Genomic DNA, 21790 nt, shown 5'->3' on the forward strand with positions numbered 1-21790 from the left:
GTGGTGGCCATGCACGTGCCCGCAGCGGAGGTAGGCCCAAGGCTGTTTTTCTTCAACGCCAGGTCCAATGGCTGCACGTGGACGTAAACTCGGAAATGCCAATGTGTTAAGGCCCACAGGACATTGTGGACGGGCTGCATTGATCTCTTGGCGCAGTGCCTCGAGGTGCCGTGTCGTGGGAGTGTGGAGCAGTCCCTCGGCTGTACGCCATAGTAGTGTGGCACCACACAAGTCTATAAGCGAACCATCCTGTAGGACATTGCTCTCCGCTTCCACCTGTGAGCAGGAGACATATGTATGATCATTGTCAATCACAGTGTGAAGCCAAATATTCCAGAAACAATAAATGAGGTACTGTACTTGTATGTGGGATGAGTTTACCTGCAACATAAAATTGGAAACTCTCTTTCGAAAAACAAACAAACGACTTCATGGAACACCTTACCCCATGCAGTCTTGAGAAAAAGAAGATGGGAAGTGTCTCTTCAACTCTTGCTTTGCTTTTCTGAGCACAAGCTTAGATTTTCCTGAAGCTCGATATCCCTCCCCCCCAACCCTCCTTTCATCCTGAGCGACCGGCAAATTTGATTGGTTGAGATGGTGTAAAATTTGGCCCAAGTACTGCAAAACGGAAGGTTTTTGGAAGTGTAACAAAGGTGGTTTGTTTTACAATGTTCAAGTAGATAATTCAATTGAAATAAAATAAAGGTTTTAAAGGCTGTAGAAAAAAAACAAAAAAAATTCCAAAGTTTACCACTCTTGATGCAGCATCTTTTATAGTGTGTACGAGGTGCGGTGGGACGCAAGAAGCACGCGGGCCACCATCTACTCCGCTTTATTGCACGACCAGAAGCACAGTCTTACCACCCCTAGCGGGCGAGGCATGATAGACGAAAACCCAATCATGTGACACAGCACACTCCTCCCCCCGTAAAATGACCCGTCACATAACGAACGGATAATCACAACATGACCATCGGAAACCCATCAACACTCATAATCCTCCAAGTACCGCGGCCGCACCCTGACCCGCCTCGGACGGGCAGCGCCACCAGACAGTCCAGGCTCAGATGCCTCCCGGCTCGGTCGAGGTGACACCCTCGCCGGACTCGCACTTTCCGCAACACCAGCTACCCCCGACTGCCCAGCCTGCTCGACGTCCCCGGGTAGGACGGCATCAGGCGAAGACCCCCTCGGCGCCGGCCCAGCCAGCCCCGGCGATACAACGTCAGGTGCCGGCGAGACTACCGGTGGGGGTCCCGCAACGTTCGGCTCGGGGAGGTGTGGGGGGGGTGACGCTGAACAGCGATCATGCATCTGGTCCACGTGCCGCTTCCACACATCCCCACCATCAGTCCGCACCATGCAATTCGCCGGCCCCAGCACCACAGAGACCACCACCGGCACCCATTTGGAACCGTGGAAATAATCGCGTACCATCACCCGCTGCCCCACCTCGAAGCTGCGCAGCCGCGTCGGACGCGACATTGCCCCACTCCCCGACCCTCCAGGTCGCAGCAAATCCAGCCTGGACCGCAAAGCCCGTCCATAGAGACGAATGGCAGGCGAATCACCCGTGACAGGATGAACTGCGTTCCTGTAATGGAGCAAAAAGACATCGACCACCGTCTGCACAGGTGCAACACCCCCCTGCGCAAAGCCCGCTTCAACATCTTGACAAACGACTCAGCTTGGCCATTCGTCTCAGGATGATACGGTGCGGACCTTAGATGTCGAATACCATTCTGGCACATAAACTCATCAAATACACCCGCGATGAACAGCGGACCATTATCAGAGACCAGGATCTCCGGCAACCCTTTATTAGCAAAGATCGTCTGCAGCTTCTCTACTGTAATGTTTGCTGAAGTATGCTGCATTACTACAACCTCCGGCCATTTAGAGAATGCATCAATCACAATCAAAAACATCTTGCCATTAACCGGTCCCGCAAAATCTACATGGACCCTCTGCCAAGCTCGGTCTGGCACAGGCCAGAGACCCAAAGCTCGACGCGGGTTATCAGCATCTGTCTGGCACGTGGCGCAACGCTTAACCAACTGCTCAATGTCTTTGTCCAACCCCGGCCACCACAACAGGCTACGAGCAAGACTCTTGGTCTTCACGATGCCCAGGTGACTGACATGCAGTTCTTCCAAACACCGCTGCCTGAACCTCGGTGGAATCACGGTCCTCATTCCCCACATTACGCACCCTTGGACCAACGACAGCTCCGCTGCGCGTGACGTGAAAGGTTGAAATGCCGGTGTCGAAGGCAGATCGCTCCAATTCCCCGTAGAGATCGCCTGGACGACACGGGCAAGCACCGGATCACGAGCCGACTCCACCGCGACCTGCCTGGCCGTGACCGGCCCGCTTTGGACCTGGTCCAGCACGAACACATCGACCCGGTCGCCCAACTCAGACGCAGCTGGACCCTCCGCACACGGCAAGCGTGAGAGCCCGTCGCAGTTAGCATGCTTCTCGGTGCTTCGGAACTGAATATCATAATCGTAAGCACCCAGAAACAGACACCACCGCTGTATTCGCGCGGCTGCTACCACCGGCACCCCGCGTTCGGGTCTCAGGATGAATTGAAGCGGTTTGTGATCCGTCTGTAAAGTGAAATGCCGCCCCAGCAGATATTGATGAAACCTCCGCACACCCCAGATGAGGCTGAGAGCCTCACGCTCAATCTGGGCATATCCGCGCTCTGCTGTGGACAGGGTCCGGGATGCAAAACAAACAGACCGCTCGGAACCATCGTCCATCCTGTGGGAGAGCACTGCCCCGATGCCATATGCAGAGCTGTCGCATGCCAATAGGAGCGGACGCGCAGGCTCGTAGTGCACGAGGACCGTATCCTCTGTGAGCAGCCGCTTGACGCGGTCGAACGACGCCTGGTGTGCAGGCCCCCAAACCCAGCGCTCGTCCTTCTTGAGCAACCGCGTTAACGGCGCAAGTTGTGAGCTGAGCCCGCGCACGAACCTTTGGTAATACTGGGCCATGCCAATGAACGAGCGCAGCTGCATCTTGTCGCGAGGCGGTGGCATGCGCTGAATCGCCTCCACCTTCCGAGGACCTTTCAACAGCCCCTCCGGCGTGATGATGTGCCCGAGGTATTCCAAGCGCTGCTTGAAGAATGCGCACTTGTCCCTGTTTAAGCGCAGGCCGCACGCTTCTAGCTTCGTCAGTACTCGGGCAATGTTCGCCAGATGCTCGTCTACCGTTTTCCCCGCAATGAGCACATCGTCCAGGTAGGTCTGAGCGGGCAGGCCAATGCAAACCTGATCCATAGCTTTCTGCCACAAAGCTGGGGCCGAAGCAATCCCAAAACAGAGTCGGGTATATCGATAGAGTCCTTGACACGTGTTGATTGTTAAAAGCTCGCTACTCCCGGGATCCATCGGCAGGTGAAAATATGCATCACGCAGGTCTAGCTTCGTGAAGTATTGACTCCCCGCCAATCGCGCATATATCTCATCGATTGACGGCAGTGGATATTGCTCCACGCTGAGCCCCGGGTTAACTGTGGATTTGAAGTCCCCGCACAATCGGACGTCCCCATTCCGTTTCAGCACCGTGACAACCGGGGTGGCCCAATCCGAGCATGACACCCGTTCGATCACTCCACAGGCCTCCAGCCTATCCAGTTCACCCTTGACCTTGTCCCGCAGGGGATACGGCACCGGACGCGGTTTACAAAACCAAGGAACCACCCCCTCCTTCAAGAAGAGTTTCGCCTCCATGCCCTTGAGTTTTCCAAGGTCGTCTCTAAACAACCCTTGATGTCTTTGAAGAATCTCCTCCAACTGATCCTCCCACTGGCTCGGCACGGGTTGCACAAGGTGAACTGCGGCCCAGTCTAGCCTGATGCGGGTCATCCAATCTCGGCCGAGGAGAGACGGCCCCCTCCCCCGTACGATGTACACCCGAAGCGTGGCGACCTGGCCTTGGTACCGCACAGACACGTCTGCCATCCCGACTGGCGTTATCTTCTCGCGGGTGTACGTGAACAGCGCGAAGTTTGACCTGATAAGCTTCAAGCCGTTGAGTCTACGCGCGGTCTGTTCGCCGATGAGCGACACCACTGCTCCCGTATCGACCTGGAACGTGATCGGCGTTTCGTTCACTTCGACTTCCACCGTCATCGGGCGCGCCGTCGTCGGGCCAACTGAAAACAGGCTCAACAACGGCCGCTGGTTCCGCCCCGAGTCGCGTCGCACATCGCCGTCCACGACTTTAACGGTGGCCGATGCCCCACAGCACACACGCGCCAAATGACCCACCTTGTGACAATTCAAACACACGTTGCCTTTATACGGGCATGCACGGCGCAGGTGTCGACCTCCACATCCCAAGCATGTCCGCGGGGTCACCCCGCCGCACGCGTGGCCGCGTGGCGACGTCCGACCTGCATCGAAGGTCGTGCGCGCGTCCCGGGGTGCTCGCGACCCCGCGTGGCCGGTGATGGCTTGAACATCCCCGCGAGACTGCTCAACCGCCATGTGTGCTTTCATTTTCTCCACAATGTCCCGAAACGCCAGCCCGTCATCCCGGGGCCTGTTCGGTGCCACTAAATCACCCAGCAGCCGATAATGCTCCGGCGAAAGCGAAGCGAGCAAGATCGACTTCTGCTTGCTCTCGTCGACCACATCGTTCGCGTGGAAATAGCATTCCAATTGCTCCGAAAACAATTCGAAGTCGTCCCCGTCGAAAACGGGCATATGTCCGTATGCACCCATCCTCGTCAGCCAACTAGTGTGTACGAGGTGCGGTGGGATGCAAGAAGCACGCGGGCCACCATCTACTCCGCTTTATTGCACGACCAGAAGCACAGTCTTACCACCCCTAGCGGGCGAGGCATGATATACGAAAACCCAATCACGTGACACAGCACATTTTACACCACCTTGTTTTTATTTTTATTTTTGCAAACATTGTCGAAGGTCGTATGAGAGCTAACACACAACGCACAGCAAGGGGGGGGGGGAGGGGCATGAGACAAGAGGGGTGGGAGAGGGAAGGACAAAACGGTGGGGAACAGAGACAGGAGATCTGTGGAAGGGAGAGGGATGGGGTGGGGAACATGGGGTATACAAGATGGACATTACAGGGACTTTCAGGAAGGAAAGCAGGGAATATGAAGGTCGGTCGGTTTGGGGTGGATTAAAGGATGTAGAAAAGATCGAGGTTCTGGATGAAGGAAGATAAGAGGTGGTGGTGAACAGCTGTTTTGAAGGCCTGAAGGGAAGAATGGGATTGAAGAGAGTGTGGGAGTTTATTCCAAAGGTGGGGAAAAAGAGGAATGAAAGTGAAGGTGAGCAGTGATTTGTGATTTTGATAGTTTCACCAGAAGGGGGTTGTTGGTGGACATTGAGCGCCCTGTGGAAATATGGTGGGGACAAATCGCAGACAGAGCAGGGGGGGGGGGGGGTTGAGGGGGTGAGACCAGAGAGGAAACGGTAGAAGACAGAAAGACCACCAACCTGCCTGCGGTGAGAGAGTGAGAGGCCCAAAGACTCAGCCTCATCACAGGAGATACCAATGATCCTAAACGCCTTGGTTTCCACAGCGTGAAGCCGAGAAAGGAGCACCAGCCCAGAGGAGAGCAGTACTCCATCAGGCTGCGGATGAAAGCTTTGTAAGTGGTCAGGAGCTCAAGTGGGCCAAGGAAGGACTTTGCACGATGAAGGATTCCCAGCCGGCGACTGGCTTTGGAGGCCAGTTCGGAAATGTGGCCTTCCCAGGAAAGATCATGGCAGATAGTGAGACCCAGAAGCTTGAATGAAAGGACTTCTTTCAGAGGATTGTTGGAGATTTTATCAGAGCCATGAGTAGAGATGGCCTTGGATACCAGAGGAAGAGAGTTTGATGAGCAGGGTAGGGTGCCAGACTGTCAAAAGCACGCGATATGTCTCGGGAGATGGCTCTGATTTCATGTCCGGCATTGATGAGATCCATCCATTGTTGGGAAAGCAGAAGCAGCATATCCAGGGTAGAGTGACCTGGTCTGAATCCAAATTGATGATTGGAAGTCAATCCATTGGAGAAGAGGAAGGATTTGATGTCAGAAGCGATGATGCATTTCATGACCTTGCTGATGATTGGGAGCAGGCTGATTGGTCTGTAGTTGCAGGGATCTGTTTTTTCACCTTTTTATGCAGGGCAGTAATGTTTGCTGATTTCCAAGCAGATTGCAGATGACCTTGAGCAAATGAGAGGGTGAATAGAAGAGAGTGAGGGTGAGCAAGAGCAGAGGAGCAGGTTTTTCGGACACATGGTCTGATGTCCTCTGGACCGGTTGCAGAATCTGCATCGAGGTTTGCCAGCAAGCTCTCCACCTTGTCAGGAGAAAAGGATGTTGGTACGACTGGGTAAGGTGGGTACAGAAAGCGATGGGTTTGGGACACAAGATTAGGATGCAAACACCAAGTTTAGGCATTCAGCCTTTTCACGTGCGGTATCAGCAGTGCGGCCATTTGAGGTAAGGGAGGGGATGAAGGGGGACATACACCAGAAACAGATTTGATTAGACACCACCAGGATTTGGATGAGGGAGAGAGGTTTGAGAGTTCAGACAAGTTCAGAAAGATGTTTTTTGGCTCTTCTGAGGGTAGACACACACTTGTTCCGAGCTTGATGGAAGGAACTGAGATTACCCTCAGTTAGATTAGCTTTCCATGAGGCAAAGGCAAGTTGTTTCAGGACAACTGCCTCGCCACAAGCTTTAGTGAATCATGGGCGGGAGGAAGGGTAGGACAACAAGACAAGAGGGGATAAATCTGTGCATGAGGGAGAGCAAGTTTCTTTAAAAGGATTCCCAGGACGAGGTGATGTTGGAGAAAGTAGCTTTAACATGTTGAATTAGTTTTTCATGCCTGCTTGTGTCCTTTACGACATCCCTAAAAACAGTAAAATTTCCAGTTTGGAATGATTTTCTATTTTGTGCCAGACTGAAGCAATTTAGTCCTTGGTGTGCATGTGGTCAGGACGAGATTTCATACAATATACCAAATATATAATTCAAATGAAATTAAGTAGTTCCTCGATTATAGACTGACAGGCAGACAGAGTGAACCAATTGCATAACCCCGTTTTGTGCTATGCACACGAGGAAAATATTTGGCAGACAAGAGTAGAGGGACAGCTATTGAGACAAATCCTTCAAAGGAGAGGAAGGACAAAGGGTGGACGATGTCTCCTTTAAACACGTGTACACAGCAAGACACCATGACACCAACAAGAAAGAGAAAAAGGAGAAAAACAACAATAACAAGTGGTGCCAGGCACAACAAATCCCACCCATTTAAGGCATAAAGTTATTTTGGGGATCAAATTTAAATTTGATACATCCTTAACCTGAATGTTGATTATAAGGAATAGAATAAGGAATATTTTAGTTTTAAAGGAAAATTTGTAATTTTGACCGATGACCATGACCCCCAAAACTTCGGACCCTACCGATCTTCACAAATATGCATTTTTCACTATAGGAATGGGTAGGATTATAAGTGACAAATAGAATAAGGTTCACTATAACAGTATAAGCTTAGTTTGAAGTAAATCAGATCATTTTTGATGAAGTTATGAGCAAAAAACGATTTTGATGTTTTCGTGACCTTGACCTTTGATCCAATTGGACCCAAAAGTTAATGGGGTCGTCCAAGGTTCATTGCCCACCTGTGGATTAAATTTTATAGTGTTTGCTAAAGCCGTTTTGCCGTAAAGATGCTAACAGACAGACAGACAAACAAACAAGCAGTCATAGACTGGTACTTACGAAATCGTCAACTTGACCTCTGACCTTGTCTAATAAAAGTTATTTCTAGAGAAGGTAGCGACGCAAAGCAGAAGTTTATACGATGAATCTGTACCAAACCATCAAAAATCGTAACGTCGACCGAAGCAAAAATCTCCATTTCTCCACGCAATTATTTAATATTATTTTATCAAAGTCACAAAACCGTAATATTCAGCCATCCACCAACAATCTTAACATAATCCCATGGCTTTGCGAATCAGGCATGCGACGATAACCTTTATTGGGATAAAACATGACTTTTAAACACCATCTTTATCGAAAACACCGTCAGCGCGCACACGCAATACCTTTACGTGCCTCAACGACGCGTCTGCTCGAGCGCGCTGCACCACGTGACGACCCTGACGCGGCGAGTGAAATATTTTTTATACAATCTTAAAATGTCTCAAAAACATCCGATTTTTACCAGAATTTCGACAACCGAGTTTTAAGCGTCCTAAGCGATCGCAAAAACCGAAGACAAAATTAAAATCGAAGTTAAAACGAACTCGTAACGTCGACCGAAGCAAAAATACTCCATTTCTCCACATGAATTTATGGAATTATGTTTGACCTCACTGTGACCTTGACCTTTGACCAATTTTGACCAAAATCTAATCAGCACCAGCCATCACCCTCCTGAATCACATGGTGTAATTTGACATTGGCAGCTTCTTCTGTTCTCAAGTTATCGTGCCTACAAACAAACACACAAACACACACACAAACAAACAAACAAAGGATGGAAGTCATTAATATACTTACGAAATCTTTAGATTTCGTAACAAACAAACAGACAAACAAGCAGTCATAGACTGGTACTTATGAAATCGTCAACTTGACCTCTGACCTTGTCTAATAAAAGCTGTCTCTAGAGAAGGTAGCGATGCAAACCAGAAGTTTCTACGATGATTCTGTACCAAACCATCAAAAATCGAATGCTTTGGATATTTGACTTCACTGTGACCTTGACCTTTGACCGATTTTGACCAAAATCTAATCAGCGCGAGCCACCACCCTCCTGAATCACGTGGTGTAATTTTACATTGGTAGCTTCTTCCATTCTCGAGTTATCATTTTTTGGATGTTGGACCTCACTGTGATCTTGACCTTTGACCGATTTTGACCAAAATCTAATCAGCGTGAGCCATCACCCTCCTGAATCACGTGGTCTAATTTGACGTTGGTAGCTTCTTCCATTCTCGAGTTATCGTGCCTACAAACAAACAAACAAACAAACAGAAACGGAAGGCATCAATATACTTACGAAATCTTTAGATTTCGTAAGTAACAAACAAACAAGCAGTCATAGACTGGTACTTACGAAATCGTCAACTTGACCTCTGACCTTGTCTAATAAAAGCTGTCTCTTGAGAAGGTAGCAACACAAGCCAGAAGTTTCTACAATGATTCTGTACCAAACCATCAAAAATCGAATGTTTTGGATGTTTGACCTCACCGTGACCTTGACCTTTGACCGATTTTGACCAAAATCTAATCAGCGCAAGCTACCAGCCTCCTGAATCACGTGGTGTAATTTGACATTGGTAGCTTCTTCCGTTCTCGAGTTATCATTTTTTGGATGTATGACCTCACTGTGACCTTGACGTTTGACCGATTTTGACCAAAATCTAATCAGCACTAGCCAGCACCATCCTAAATCACGTGGTGTAATTTGACATTGGTAGCTTCTTCCGTTCTCGAGTTATCGTGCCTACAAACAAACAAACAAACAAACATGCAAACAAGCAGTCATAGACTGGTACTTACGAAATCGTCAACTTGACCTCTGACCTTGTCAAATAAAAGCTGTCTCTGGAGAAGGTAGCGACGCAAACCAGAAGTTTCTACGATGATTCTGTACCAAACCATCAAAAATCGAATGCTTTAGATATTTGACTTCACTGTGACCTTGACCTTTGACCGATTTTGACCAAAATCTAATCAGCGCGAGCCACCACCCTCCTGAATCACGTGGTGTAATTTTACATTGGTAGCTTCTTCCATTCTCGAGTTATCATTTTTTGGATGTTGGACCTCACTGTGATCTTGACCTTTGACCGATTTTGACCAAAATCTAATCAGCGTGAGCCATCACCCTCCTGAATTACGTGGTGTAATTTGACGTTGGTAGCTTCTTCCATTCTCGAGTTATCGTGCCTACAAACAAACAAACAAACAAACAAACAAACAAACAAACAAACAGAAACGGAAGGCATCAATATACTTACGAAATCTTTAGATTTCGTAAGTAACAAACAAACAAGCAGTCATAAACTGGTACTTACGAAATCGTCAACTTGACCTCTGACCTTGTCTAATAAAAGCTGTCTCTTGAGAAGGTAGCGACACAAGGCAGAAGTTTCTACGATGATTCTGTACCAAACCATCAAAAATCGAATGTTTTGGATGTTTGACCTCACCGTGACCTTGACCTTTGACCGATTTTGACCAAAATCTAATCAGCGCAAGCTACCACCCTCCTGAATCACGTGGTGTAATTTGACATTGGTAGCTTCTTCCGTTCTCGAGTTATCATTTTTTGGATGTATGACCTCACTGTGACCTTGACGTTTGACCGATTTTGACCAAAATCTAATCAGCACTAGCCAGCACCATCCTAAATCACATGGTGTAATTTGACATTGGTAGCTTCTTCCGTTCTCGAGTTATCTGTACCAAACCATCAAAAATCGAATATTTGACCTCACCATGACCTTGACCTTTGACCAAAATCTAATCAGCACTAGCCATCAGCCTCCTGAATCACGTGGTGTAATTTGACATTGGTAGCTTCTTCCGTTCTCGAGTTATCGTGCCTACAAACAAACAAACAAACAAACAAACAAACATGCAAACAAGCAGTCATAGACTGGTACTTACGAAATCGTCTACTTGACCTCTGACCTTGTCAAATAAAAGCTGTCTCTGGAGAAGGTAGCGACGCAAACCAGAAGTTTCTATGATGATTCTGTACCAAACCATCAAAAATCGAATGTTTTGGATGTTTGACCTCACTGTGACCTTGACCTTTGACCGATTTTGACCAAAATATAATCAGCGCAAGCCACCACCCTCCTGAATCACATGGTGTAATTTGACATTGGTTGCTTCTTCCGTTCTCGAGTTATCATTTTTTGGATGTTTGACCTCACTGTGACCTTGACCTTTGACCGAATTTGACCAAAATCTAATCAGCACTCGCCATCACCCTCCTGAACCACTTGGTGTAATTTGACATTGGTACCTTCTTCCGTTCTCGAGTTATCTGTACAAAACCATCAAAAATCGAATATTTGACCTCACTGTGACCTTGACCTTTGAGCGATTTCGACCAAAATCTAATCAGCACTAGCCATCACCCTCCTGAATCACGTGGTGTAATTTGACATTGGTAGCTTCTTCCGTTCTCGAGTTATCGTGCCTACAAACAAACAAACAAACAAACAGAAACGGAAGTCATCAATATACTTACGAAATATTTAGATTTCGTATGTAACAAACAAACAAACAAACAAACAGAAACGGAAGTCATCAATATACTTATGAAATCTTTCGATTTCGTATGTAACAAACAAACAAACAAACAAACAAACAAACAAACAAACAAACAGAAACGGAAGTCATCAAGATACTTACGAAATCTTTAGATTTCGTAAGTAACAAGCAGTCATGGACTGGTACTTACGAAATCGTCAACTTGACCTCTGACCTTGTCTAATAAAAGCTGTGTCTTGAGAAGGTAGCAATGAAAACCAGAAGTTTATACGATGATTCTGTACCAAACCATCAAAAATCGGATGTTTGACCTCACTGTGACCTTGACCGTTGACCGATTTTTACCAAAATCTAATCAGCGCTTGCCATCACCCTCCTGAATCACGTGGTGTAATTTGACATTGGTAGCTTCTTCCGTTCTCGAGTTATCGTGCCTACAAACAAGCAGTCATAGACTGGTACTTACGAAATCGTCAACTTGACCTCTGACCTTGTCTAATAAAAGCTGTCTCTCGAGAAGGTAGCGACGCAAACCAGAAGTTTCTACGATGATTCTGTATCAAACGATCAAAAATCGTAACATCGACCGAAGCAAAAATCTCCATTTCTCCACGCAATTATACCTTAACGTAACTCAACGACGCGTCTGCTCGAGCGCACTGCATCATGGGACGACCCGTGACGCGTCGAGTGAAATATTTTTTATACAATCTTAAAACGTCTCCAAAACATCCGATTTTTACCAGAATTTCTTCAACCGAGTTTTAAGCGTCCTCAGCGATCGCAAAAACCGAAGACAAAATTAAAATTGAAGTTAAAATGAACTCGTAACGTCGAGTGAAGCAAAAATACCCCATTTCTCCACGTGAATTTACGGAATTACGTTTGACCTCACTGTGACCTTGACCTTTGACCGATTTTGACCAAAATCTAATCAGCACTAGCCATCACCCTCCTGAATCACGTGGTGTAATTTGACATTGGTGGCTTCTTCCGTTCTCAAGTTATCGTGCCTACAAACAAACAAACACACAGACACACAAAAAGATGACGGAAGTCACCAATATACTTACGAAATATTTAGATTTGGTAAGTAACAAACCGGACGATTACAATATCCCGCTCCCTCCCTCCAGGAGGCAGGATAATAAAAAACTAGAAAGAGCAATTGAAGATTGTATACACTCATCAGGACTTGTTTTGTGTGATTCTCGAGATGCACTCACATTCCAAATGTACCATATATTGTTGTGGGGCCGAGTTTCGGTGGCGAGCATGACCGCAAGGTGGAGCAGTAGAGTCGGCTCCACCAAACACCCGGAATGTAGGTCGTACCTTTCAGATAAATCCGAAAGGTAACGGGTTCTTTATCGGACCGAATATCGCCAATAGGTCGACCACGCGGGATAGGGTCAATTGCCAATTTCAATATACCTAAAAACCCACGTCATCCAAACTACCGGGGAAATTCACCCTCGGCAGGATCTGCGTGATCCGGGCCGTTACCGAGCCGGATCCGAGTCGTACCCCGAGCGGAGAGTACCAGATTCCTGCCGGGCCGATTGTACGATTACGGTAACAATGAAGCCTCCTAATTCCCATTTGCAGCGCGGCAAACCAATGAGAGAAAGGACAAGGACGAGCTGGGACATTCAACAAGAGGGGAATTTATTTACAATAAACGGGGCAACGAGGGGAGCACGTAAGGGCAGAGTTATCTGACTACGCAATGCAAATAATGTACAACAAAAGTACTTAACAATTCTACTTCGACAAGACAGGCCCGCACACAGACGCGCACATCCAAAAAAGAAAGTAGACCCGCCGGGTCTTTATTCGGCTCTCCAGCCGAGGAGGATAGTTCGCCTGGGAGTCAAGACGGCTGGCTACCTGGCCGCGAGCATGCGGCTGGTCGTCCACCTCTTCCCGGAGCTCCGGTCACCAAAGGACGGACCAGGGCAGCCAAATCCAGAGGAGGCGAGATGAGGTGATCTCCCTTGATGAAAATCGACCGCTCACTGCAATGCGCCAGACAAGACACCTCCGAAGCGCGGGATGCACTCCGCCGCAAACCCAGGCAAACGTGCTTCGAGACACCCAGGACGCAAAACTCTTTACGCTCGCCCCGACAACCACACTCTTCCTCTTCAGGAGGGAGGGGCTTCTTCTCCTGGCCACTCGCCTCCTGATTGGTCGGACCCATCGCGCGGTTCCCTGGCCGTCTTCCATTGGACAGGCCCACTGTAGGAGGGGCAACTCCCACCCTTCTGGGTGGAGTCCCGATCGGAGGCGTTTGTAGCTCCGCCTACCTCCTCACCTCCGGCCACGTGCGTAATGGCGATGGTCTTGAGTGGGGGATGGGGCGGGTGAGACGTCCACTCCTTGCCGATTGGCCAAAGAGGGTCGCCATGCCCATGTTAGATTCCGCCCACGCACACTTGCCGGCGAGCAAAGAGTGCGGACAATGCTGTAAGCAGAGAGTTGTTGTTGTGAATGATGTCAAAGAAAACTCTGACTATCAAAATAACTCCGCAGTGCACGAACATTTAATTCCCATTAGACTATGGACGGGACCCTAACTAGAAACACGTACTTACCGATATAACTGATCTATAGGACCTGGCTCTTGTGTGCAGTAAGCTTCCAAATTCGTAACAATATATAATACTACATGGCCAAAAGTATGTGGACACCTGTTCGAACACCATCTCATTCCAAAATCATGAGTATTAATATGGAGTAGGTCCCCCCTTTGCTGCTATGACAGCCTCCACTCTTCTGGGAAGGCTTTCCACTAGATGTTGGAACATTGCTGTGAGGATTTGCTTCCATTCAGCCACAAGAGCATTAGTGAGGTCAGGCACTGATGTTGGGCGATTCGGTCTGGCTCGCAGTCGGCGTTCCAACTCATCCCAAAGGTGTTCGATGGGGTTGAGGTCAGGGTTCTGTGCAGGCCAGTCAAGGTCTTCCATACCGATCTCGACAACCCATTTCTGCATGGACCTCACTTTGTGCACAAGGTCATTATCATGCTGAAACAGGAGAGAGCCTTCCCCAAACTGTTGCCACAAAGTTGGAAGCACAGAATCGTGAAGAATGTCATTGTATACTGTAGCGTTAAGTTTCCCTTCAATGGAACTAAGGGGCCTTGCCTGAACAATGAAAAACAGCCCCAGACCATTATTCCTCCTCCACCAAACTATACAGTTGGTACTATGCATTCGGGCAGGTAGCATTCTCCTGGAATCCACCAAACCGAGATTAATCTGTTGGACTGCCAGATGGTGAAGCGTGATTCATCACTCCAGAGAACGCGTTTCCAATGCTCCAGAGTCCAATGGCGGTGATCTTTACACCACTCTAGCCGATGCTTGGCATTGTGCATGGTGATCTAAGGCTTGTGTGTGGCTACTCAGCCATAGAAACCCATTTCATGAAGCTCTCGACGAACAGTGCCTTGTGCTGACGTTGTTTCCAGAGTAAGATTGGAACTCGGTTGTGAGTGTTGCAACCGACGACAGACGATTTTTCCATGCCATGCACTTCAGCACTGGGTGGTCCCGTTCTGTGAGCTTGTGTGGCCTACTACCTTGCAGCTGAGCTGTTGTTGCTCCCAGACGTTTCCACTTCACAATAACAGCACTTGCAGTTTACTGGGGCAGTTCTAGCAGAGCAGAAATTTCATGAACTGACTTGTTGGAAATGTGGCATCCGATGACGGTGCCACGTTGAAATTTACTGAGCTCTTCAGTATGGCTCGTTCTCCTGCCAATGTTTGTCTATGGCGATTGCACGGCTGTGTGCTTTATTTTATACATCTGTCAGCAATGGATGTGGCTGAAATAAACGAATCCACTAATTAGAAGCGGGGTCTGCATACTTGCGGCCAAGTATTGTATTTTTACAACACACTCGCATTCTAATTGGACATATTTTACAGGAAATCATTTGAACAAGCTCGAATGAGCTCAGATCCTCGTCCTCTTAATGATGACGTCATAAAAACGAATACGACGTCATTGTGATGTATCAGGTTTGCGATAAATTATCTGTGCTAATGCCCGGCTTGAATCCCGCAAACAAAATTCAAACAGCTTGCCTAGTTTCGGAGATAATGGAATAGGTGATTTCCATTAGCGGCAATATTATGACGTCAACTTTTTTCTAGGAGGAATTTTCAAAATCAGAGATGGTTACTGTCTGCGCAGGGTATTTTTACATATATATATATATATATATATATATATATATATATATATATATATATATATATATATGCCAAGTTTCAGGAAGTTTTGATGAAAACTTTAGGCTGTGAAACAAAAAAGTCCACAAGAACAACAACGTGAGTAAGACTTAGAGATCCTCCACAAGGATCTAAAAACGATAACATGTAATACTGGCTACTATGAGTTGGCTATTTTGGTCAATGTTAGCACATTCTGTGTGGACACACAAACGGACCCAAATGCAATACCCTCTATTCTGGCTAGGGTAATAAGGTGTGTGTGTGTGTGTGTGTGTGTGTGTGTGTGTGTGTGTGTGTGTGTGTGTGTGTGTGTGTGTGTGTGTGTGTGTGTGTGCGCGCGCGCGCGCGCAGTGTATTGTTACAGCCGTCAGACTATTCCAATTGACCAGTTTGAATCCTGCGGGTCGGGTCAAAGCAACCGCTTTGAGACTTCCCTGCTGAATGTGTCTGACAACCGTGTTACTCTGTAGATATGGAAGTTTCAAAGCAGCACAGTGCTGCGCTGATAGACATCACGTGACAATCAAATTTTCGGCTGAGCAACCTAAGTTACGTGATGTGATCTTCAAAGTGGTGTGGAGACCGCAACCAATTATTCCTTTAACGGGTCTTTATAACCACCATATGAACCACCACCACAGACAGAATTCACCTTAAACTAAGTCAGGCTTATTATAATTGATAAAGAAATGGCAGTTGTCACAGGGAAAGGAACAGAAGGAGCAATGCAGAAAAAAAATGATGCAGCCCAAAAAAAATCTAACACCCACTTAACCCTTACCAATAACGAACAATCGCATACCTTAATTATCTCTGTCCTGAGGGACCAATCAGACACACCACAGGAGATAGGTCACAGGACTTAATATTGGGAGTCGTGTCCAGCAGGACACAGCTGGCACTGATGGTCAGGTCAGGTATGGGAGCATGTGCCAGAACAGCGCGTCGCTGCGTCCACTTTCCGCCGGTACTCCAGGGGCCTCCGTCTGGCCATCCCCCAGGCAGATGCCAGGCCCATCCCCATCTCCTTGAGATGGTGGTCAACCTGCTGCAACCATGAGGCACGTGGTCGGCCCACTGGCCTCCTCCACTCATGAGACTCCCTCGCTGAGAGAATCTGGTGAGCAGGATCAGCATCAGGAAAACGAGCCACATGTCCATACAGCCGCAACTAGCGCTCACGGACTATGCAGGTAACAAATCTCATCCGAGTCTCTCTCAGCAACCGCTCGTTGGACACAAAATCCAACCAGCGATAGCCAAGGATTCTCCGAAGACACCTGGTACCAAAGGAATTAAGTCTCCGTCTCAGATCCTCGGTCAGAGTCCAAGTCTCGCACCCAGAGAGCAAGACTGGGAGTACCAAGGACCTGAAGACTCGGACTTTCGTCCTCCCGCACAGGTACCGGCAGCGCCACACCCCATGATCCAGTGAATCCATGACTCCCCAGGCCCGACCCAGACATCTATTGACCTCTGACTCGCAGCCAGCAGAGACATGAATATCACTGCCAAGGTAAGTGAATCTCTCCACGACCTCAACATCCTCACCACAAACAGACACAGACAGGACAGCAGCATCCAAGATGTCACCGAAAGCCTGGATATTAGTTTTGACCCAAGAAACCCGTAATCCCAGCGGCTCCGACTCTTCATTCAGCACCTCGAGGGCCCCCAAAAGGATGTCTAAAGTCTCCGCAAAGATGACTGCATCGTCTGCAAAATCAAGGTCCGAGATCTTGACATTCCCAAACGATGCACCGCAACTTGATCTCTCCTACATCCTCCCTAAAATCCAGTCCATACAAGTGCTGAAAAGTGTGGGGGCAAGTACACATCCCTGACGAACTCCAGTAACAACTGGAAATAAGTCAGAGGTGGTACCACCACACTTCACAGCACACTCAGAACCAGAGTAGAGTTCAGACATCAGATCTGATGGGTGGCGAAACAAAGGCAGTTGAAGCAGAGCGGTGGCTCTATGCTGAGGAACCATGCCACGCGCTTCAGCACTCGGCGGTGAGTTGTAAAAATGGTGGTGGTGGGGTCGTAGCTGGCTGGGCGTAGTGATGTCATGCTGTAGTGTGGCTGATCTCCTGCAGCCTCTCCGCTATCAGTCCCAGGCATCTGCTCACGTCAACCCCCTTTCCTCCACCGCGCCTGCCTTTATCACCTCGGGCATGTACGTTAGTTATGACGCACCGTGCGCATGCAAGAAAACTCATGGAAACATGTACCAAAAGCAATCACTGAAAACAAGGAAGTGATGCTCACCTACGACCTAATGATCCCATCGAGCGTGAACATAGAAAACAATACAGGTGAGAACTCAAGACCCTGAGGACCAAAATACCCAAAAGACCCCAATGACCCAGAGGACCCAAAACTCCCCGAAGACCCATAAGACCCAGATGACCCAAAAGTTCCCAAGGATCCAAAAGACCTCTCGAAACCAAAAGACCCAGATAACTCAAAAGACCCCAAGGACCTTAAAGACCACTAATACACTCAACACTTTAGACACCTTAAGATCCCTTCACCCTTCAGACCTTTTATACCCTAATACCCCAAGAACCTTCAGACCTTTACATCCCTTAAGTTCCATTTGACTTCTTTGACATGAACACCATTTAGTGCCCTTACACCCTTCAGACAGATTCGACAGCTTGGACCCTTGACCATTTCGAGCTTTAGACCACATGGACCTTTTAGATTACAAATAAATATATCACCAATTTTACAAATATATTTGCACAAAAGAAATGTTTGAATTATGATTGGTGTAAATCATGACAACACAGCAACTCACAGTCAGTCATTAATCCACAGTTAAAGCAAGCCTGTGCCTCTGTGGCGATGTGTGGTGAGGCAAGCATAGCGAGCCGATTCACGCTAGTAACTGTAATAAATCTAATAAACATAATTTGTCGTCTGTCTGTCTGTCCGCATTTTTTGCAAAGACCGCTGAGCCGACAACCGCAACATTTGGCACACAAACCAAGTCTGACCCGGGGATTGTCCTTAGGGTATTTTCATCCACCAACTTCAGCAAAAGGTACTAAACGCCTTCGTTAAGTGGGGGATACCTGTATTTGTCCTTTAATTATGTACTGTTTGAACGTCAGCTGTGCCCTGACTACATGTATGTCTATTAATTACATATTATTGAAATGTACCTTTCAAACATTTCAATCATTTCGACTGTTGAGACCCCTAAAGACCTCTAAGAAAGACTTAAGATCCCCAAACCCAAAAGACCCTTATGATATTTATAACCCTGAAGATGCTCGAAAATCCCAAAGCTCCTTTAAGACCGTAAAGACACAGAAGACCACCAAGACACCAAAGACTCATGAAGACCCCTTTTACCTTTAAGACCCTTTCGACACTTTACATACCTTTAGATCCCTTTACCCTTTAGATCTTTTCTACCATTTTGACCCCTAAAACCTTTAGACCTTTCGATATTTACACCCCTTAAGTCCCTTTCCAGCCCTTAGACCTTAACACTATTTTGACCCCTTACATCCTTCAGACAGATTAGACAGCTTAGACCCTTGACCATTTAGAGCTTTAGACCACTTGGACCTTTTTAAACCCTTTTTAAATGTTTGAGAGATTAGACTCTTTCGACCCCTCAGACACTAACGACCATTGGAACGTACCCGTTAGACCATCTAGATTCTAGATCAACAGGCAATGGGCAATGGATGAACACAAATTGGGGCAAAGGAAAACAGTAGGAGCGGCAACAAATGAATGCACCACATTACAAGGAGAGTAATTGTAGGAGGAGGGTGAGAACAGCATCTCCGCAGGGGTATTATGTCTTCGTAGTGGAAATGGGAGAGACCATGCGTGGTGGCTGTGGCAGCAGAGTTAAATCCTGAAGGAAAGAGCTCACAGCCATCGACTCAGGAAGACAGTTCCACGGATGAGGAAAAGAGGGCTATGAAAGAACGGAGGTGAGCCTTCAATTTAGACTTGGGTAGGGAAACAAAGAAAGGGTTTCTGGAAGAACACGTGCGACCTTGTTGTGCAGGTCCTGGGTGGAGAGGTGAGATCGTTGGAGGAACAAGACCATAATAGACCTGCTATGAAATGGAAGACCACGAACCTGCCTACGACGAAGAAGAAGCCGATGCTGAGACTCATCTTCTCGACATATTTATGACCACTTGCCTTTTATATTGAGTCTCATATTTGAAAGAAGTCCCTCTTATAAGCAGCCGTGTATGCAAAAGTATATATTTCTTAATATTTTCAACAATTCTCTGTTATTTATTTACATCTTTATGTTTTGCAAGAAGAGATATTACATTGACTTTGAGGAGGAAAAGTGCGATGCCTTTTCAAGGTGAAATGAACCTCCAATTTCAGCGTGTACATTATCGCTTCGGTAAAGCAATCGGCTCGTTTCTGGAGTCATGGTGAATCCTACGAGTTGACAGGATGATTTTTACATCTGAGTGAAAGACAGACCTGCCATCTCCATTTTTCTGAACTCTGAACTCTAATCTTTTGATCTGTATACAGGTGTAAAGCCGTGTGTGTTCAGCCAGCCTCCCAGCGTACCAATTCCCAGGATTCTCATATTACTAGCTGAAGTGTGCAAAAATGCTCTTGCCTTGATTTATGACCAATTTAACACCCACAATATTCTGAAGGAATGATGGTATGGAAATTTTGTCAGTCTCACACGATACAAGCTTCCCTCTTCACATCGTTGGTTCCTGACACTACCAAAGCTGGCTTTGTTAATTTATATTACAAGACTCGGAGGGAGATTTTCTTGAACAGCAATCAATATGTTGTACTACTTTGCCCTATCGTTTGTTTTCAGTGGATCGGGTTAACTGGTTTGCCAAACATCTTTTGCACATGTTTATATTTCATGGTCGATCAAAACCTCTCACCTGACATTGTGCAAGCTGTGCAAGAACTCTATTTTTAGATTGACCAGGGCATCCAACGCAAGAAAAGACAAAACAGCACATGCTATCTGTAAAATATAAATCAAGGAGTTTACTTAAGCTTGGTGTTGGTTTTACGGTTACGGTGGCTGGCTTAAGATCTTAGGCTCTCGAGTTCAAGCCCGTCAATGCTGTTGAATTAACACCAGGCAGGTTGACTCAGCCTGTCATCCTTCTGAGGTCGGTGAAATGAGTAACAGTGTGCTGGTAACAGGAGAATTGCATCAGCGGCATAGCTGTGCCCCCAGAAAGATGATGGAGCCAAGCAACCACAGTCTGCATACGAATAAATAAATAAAAAATAAATAAACCAATGTCACCCGCAGGGTGACCCGTATCTTGCCAAAAGGTGACCACGTGTGACTTCTTTAAGGTCACACTGAGGTGAACAGAGCTGCTATCCACCAGGAGCGACTCCTTGAGGAATATCTGCCGACGAGAGATTCCGATGAGAATCGTTCTACAGAGTAACAATGAAAAATATGCGTTTGCCTCATAACGTCACCAAATGACATCATAATGTCTCAAGCTTGACATATCTAGAAAGCACTCATCGAGGTGTTCAATTTGAGGTACTACACGATATGGTTCCTAAAACTTGAAAATTTGACCTTGGGGTCAAATATGTTTGACCTCAGGCGCTAACCATGAAGGTCAAGGCCAATCGCCACCAAAAATTAATCAGCTGAGCGCCAGACCATGAACTATATTCCCATGAAGTTTGAAGACGATCCAATCAAAATTACTAAGAAAATAAGGGTTTCGTCGACTCCCCTGATTTGCGACAATGTGACCTTGACCTTTGACCTTGACCTTCAAAATTTTGTGCACTGAAAGGGACCTCTATAGGCCTCTGATATGCGAAGTTACAAAAATTTCCAATGATAACTGTGCTCTGCAGAATTTTTTTATACGTGATTACAGACAAACAAACAAACAAACAAAAACCAAAAACAAAAAAAAAACATACAAGCTGACTAACATATCTTGCAAAAACTTCGTTTTGGCAAGATAAAAACCTTTACAAAATGTTGCAATGAAATGATAATCCAATGCATGTAAAATAATAAAGCCAATAAAACATATACCTAACAGTGTTCTATGTCATCCGTTTTACCATCATGGTGCTTTGCTATTTCAGAATGCATGTTCTTGTTTGTGCAGTTCACGGCATTTACTAGCAAACCGAGATTTTAATATTTTTTATTCGGATTTCCCTTTTCTCAATGTTCGTCAATTGTCATGGTGATGTTTCAGGCATTAACC

General features: G+C 46.9%; 1 protein-coding gene across 2 annotated transcripts in view; it reads right to left on the reverse strand.

Moving 5' to 3' along the window:
- The window catches only part of LOC147022823 (E3 ubiquitin-protein ligase pellino homolog 2-like), a 238815-nt gene that overhangs the window by 1124 nt on the left and 215901 nt on the right, over positions 1-21790 (reverse strand). For both annotated transcript variants that reach the window (XM_085887700.1, XM_085887699.1), the window contains exon 7: positions 1-276. This exon is cut by the window's left edge and continues 1124 nt beyond it. In XM_085887700.1, the coding sequence (XP_085743826.1) occupies positions 1-276 (276 nt within the window). The remainder of the gene's footprint in view (positions 277-21790) is intronic.

Source organism: Eptatretus burgeri, chromosome 7 (genome assembly GCF_056783735.1).
Source record: "Eptatretus burgeri isolate ZD-2024b chromosome 7, Ebu_testis_v1, whole genome shotgun sequence".
Classification (NCBI taxonomy): Eukaryota; Metazoa; Chordata; class Myxini; order Myxiniformes; family Myxinidae; genus Eptatretus; species Eptatretus burgeri.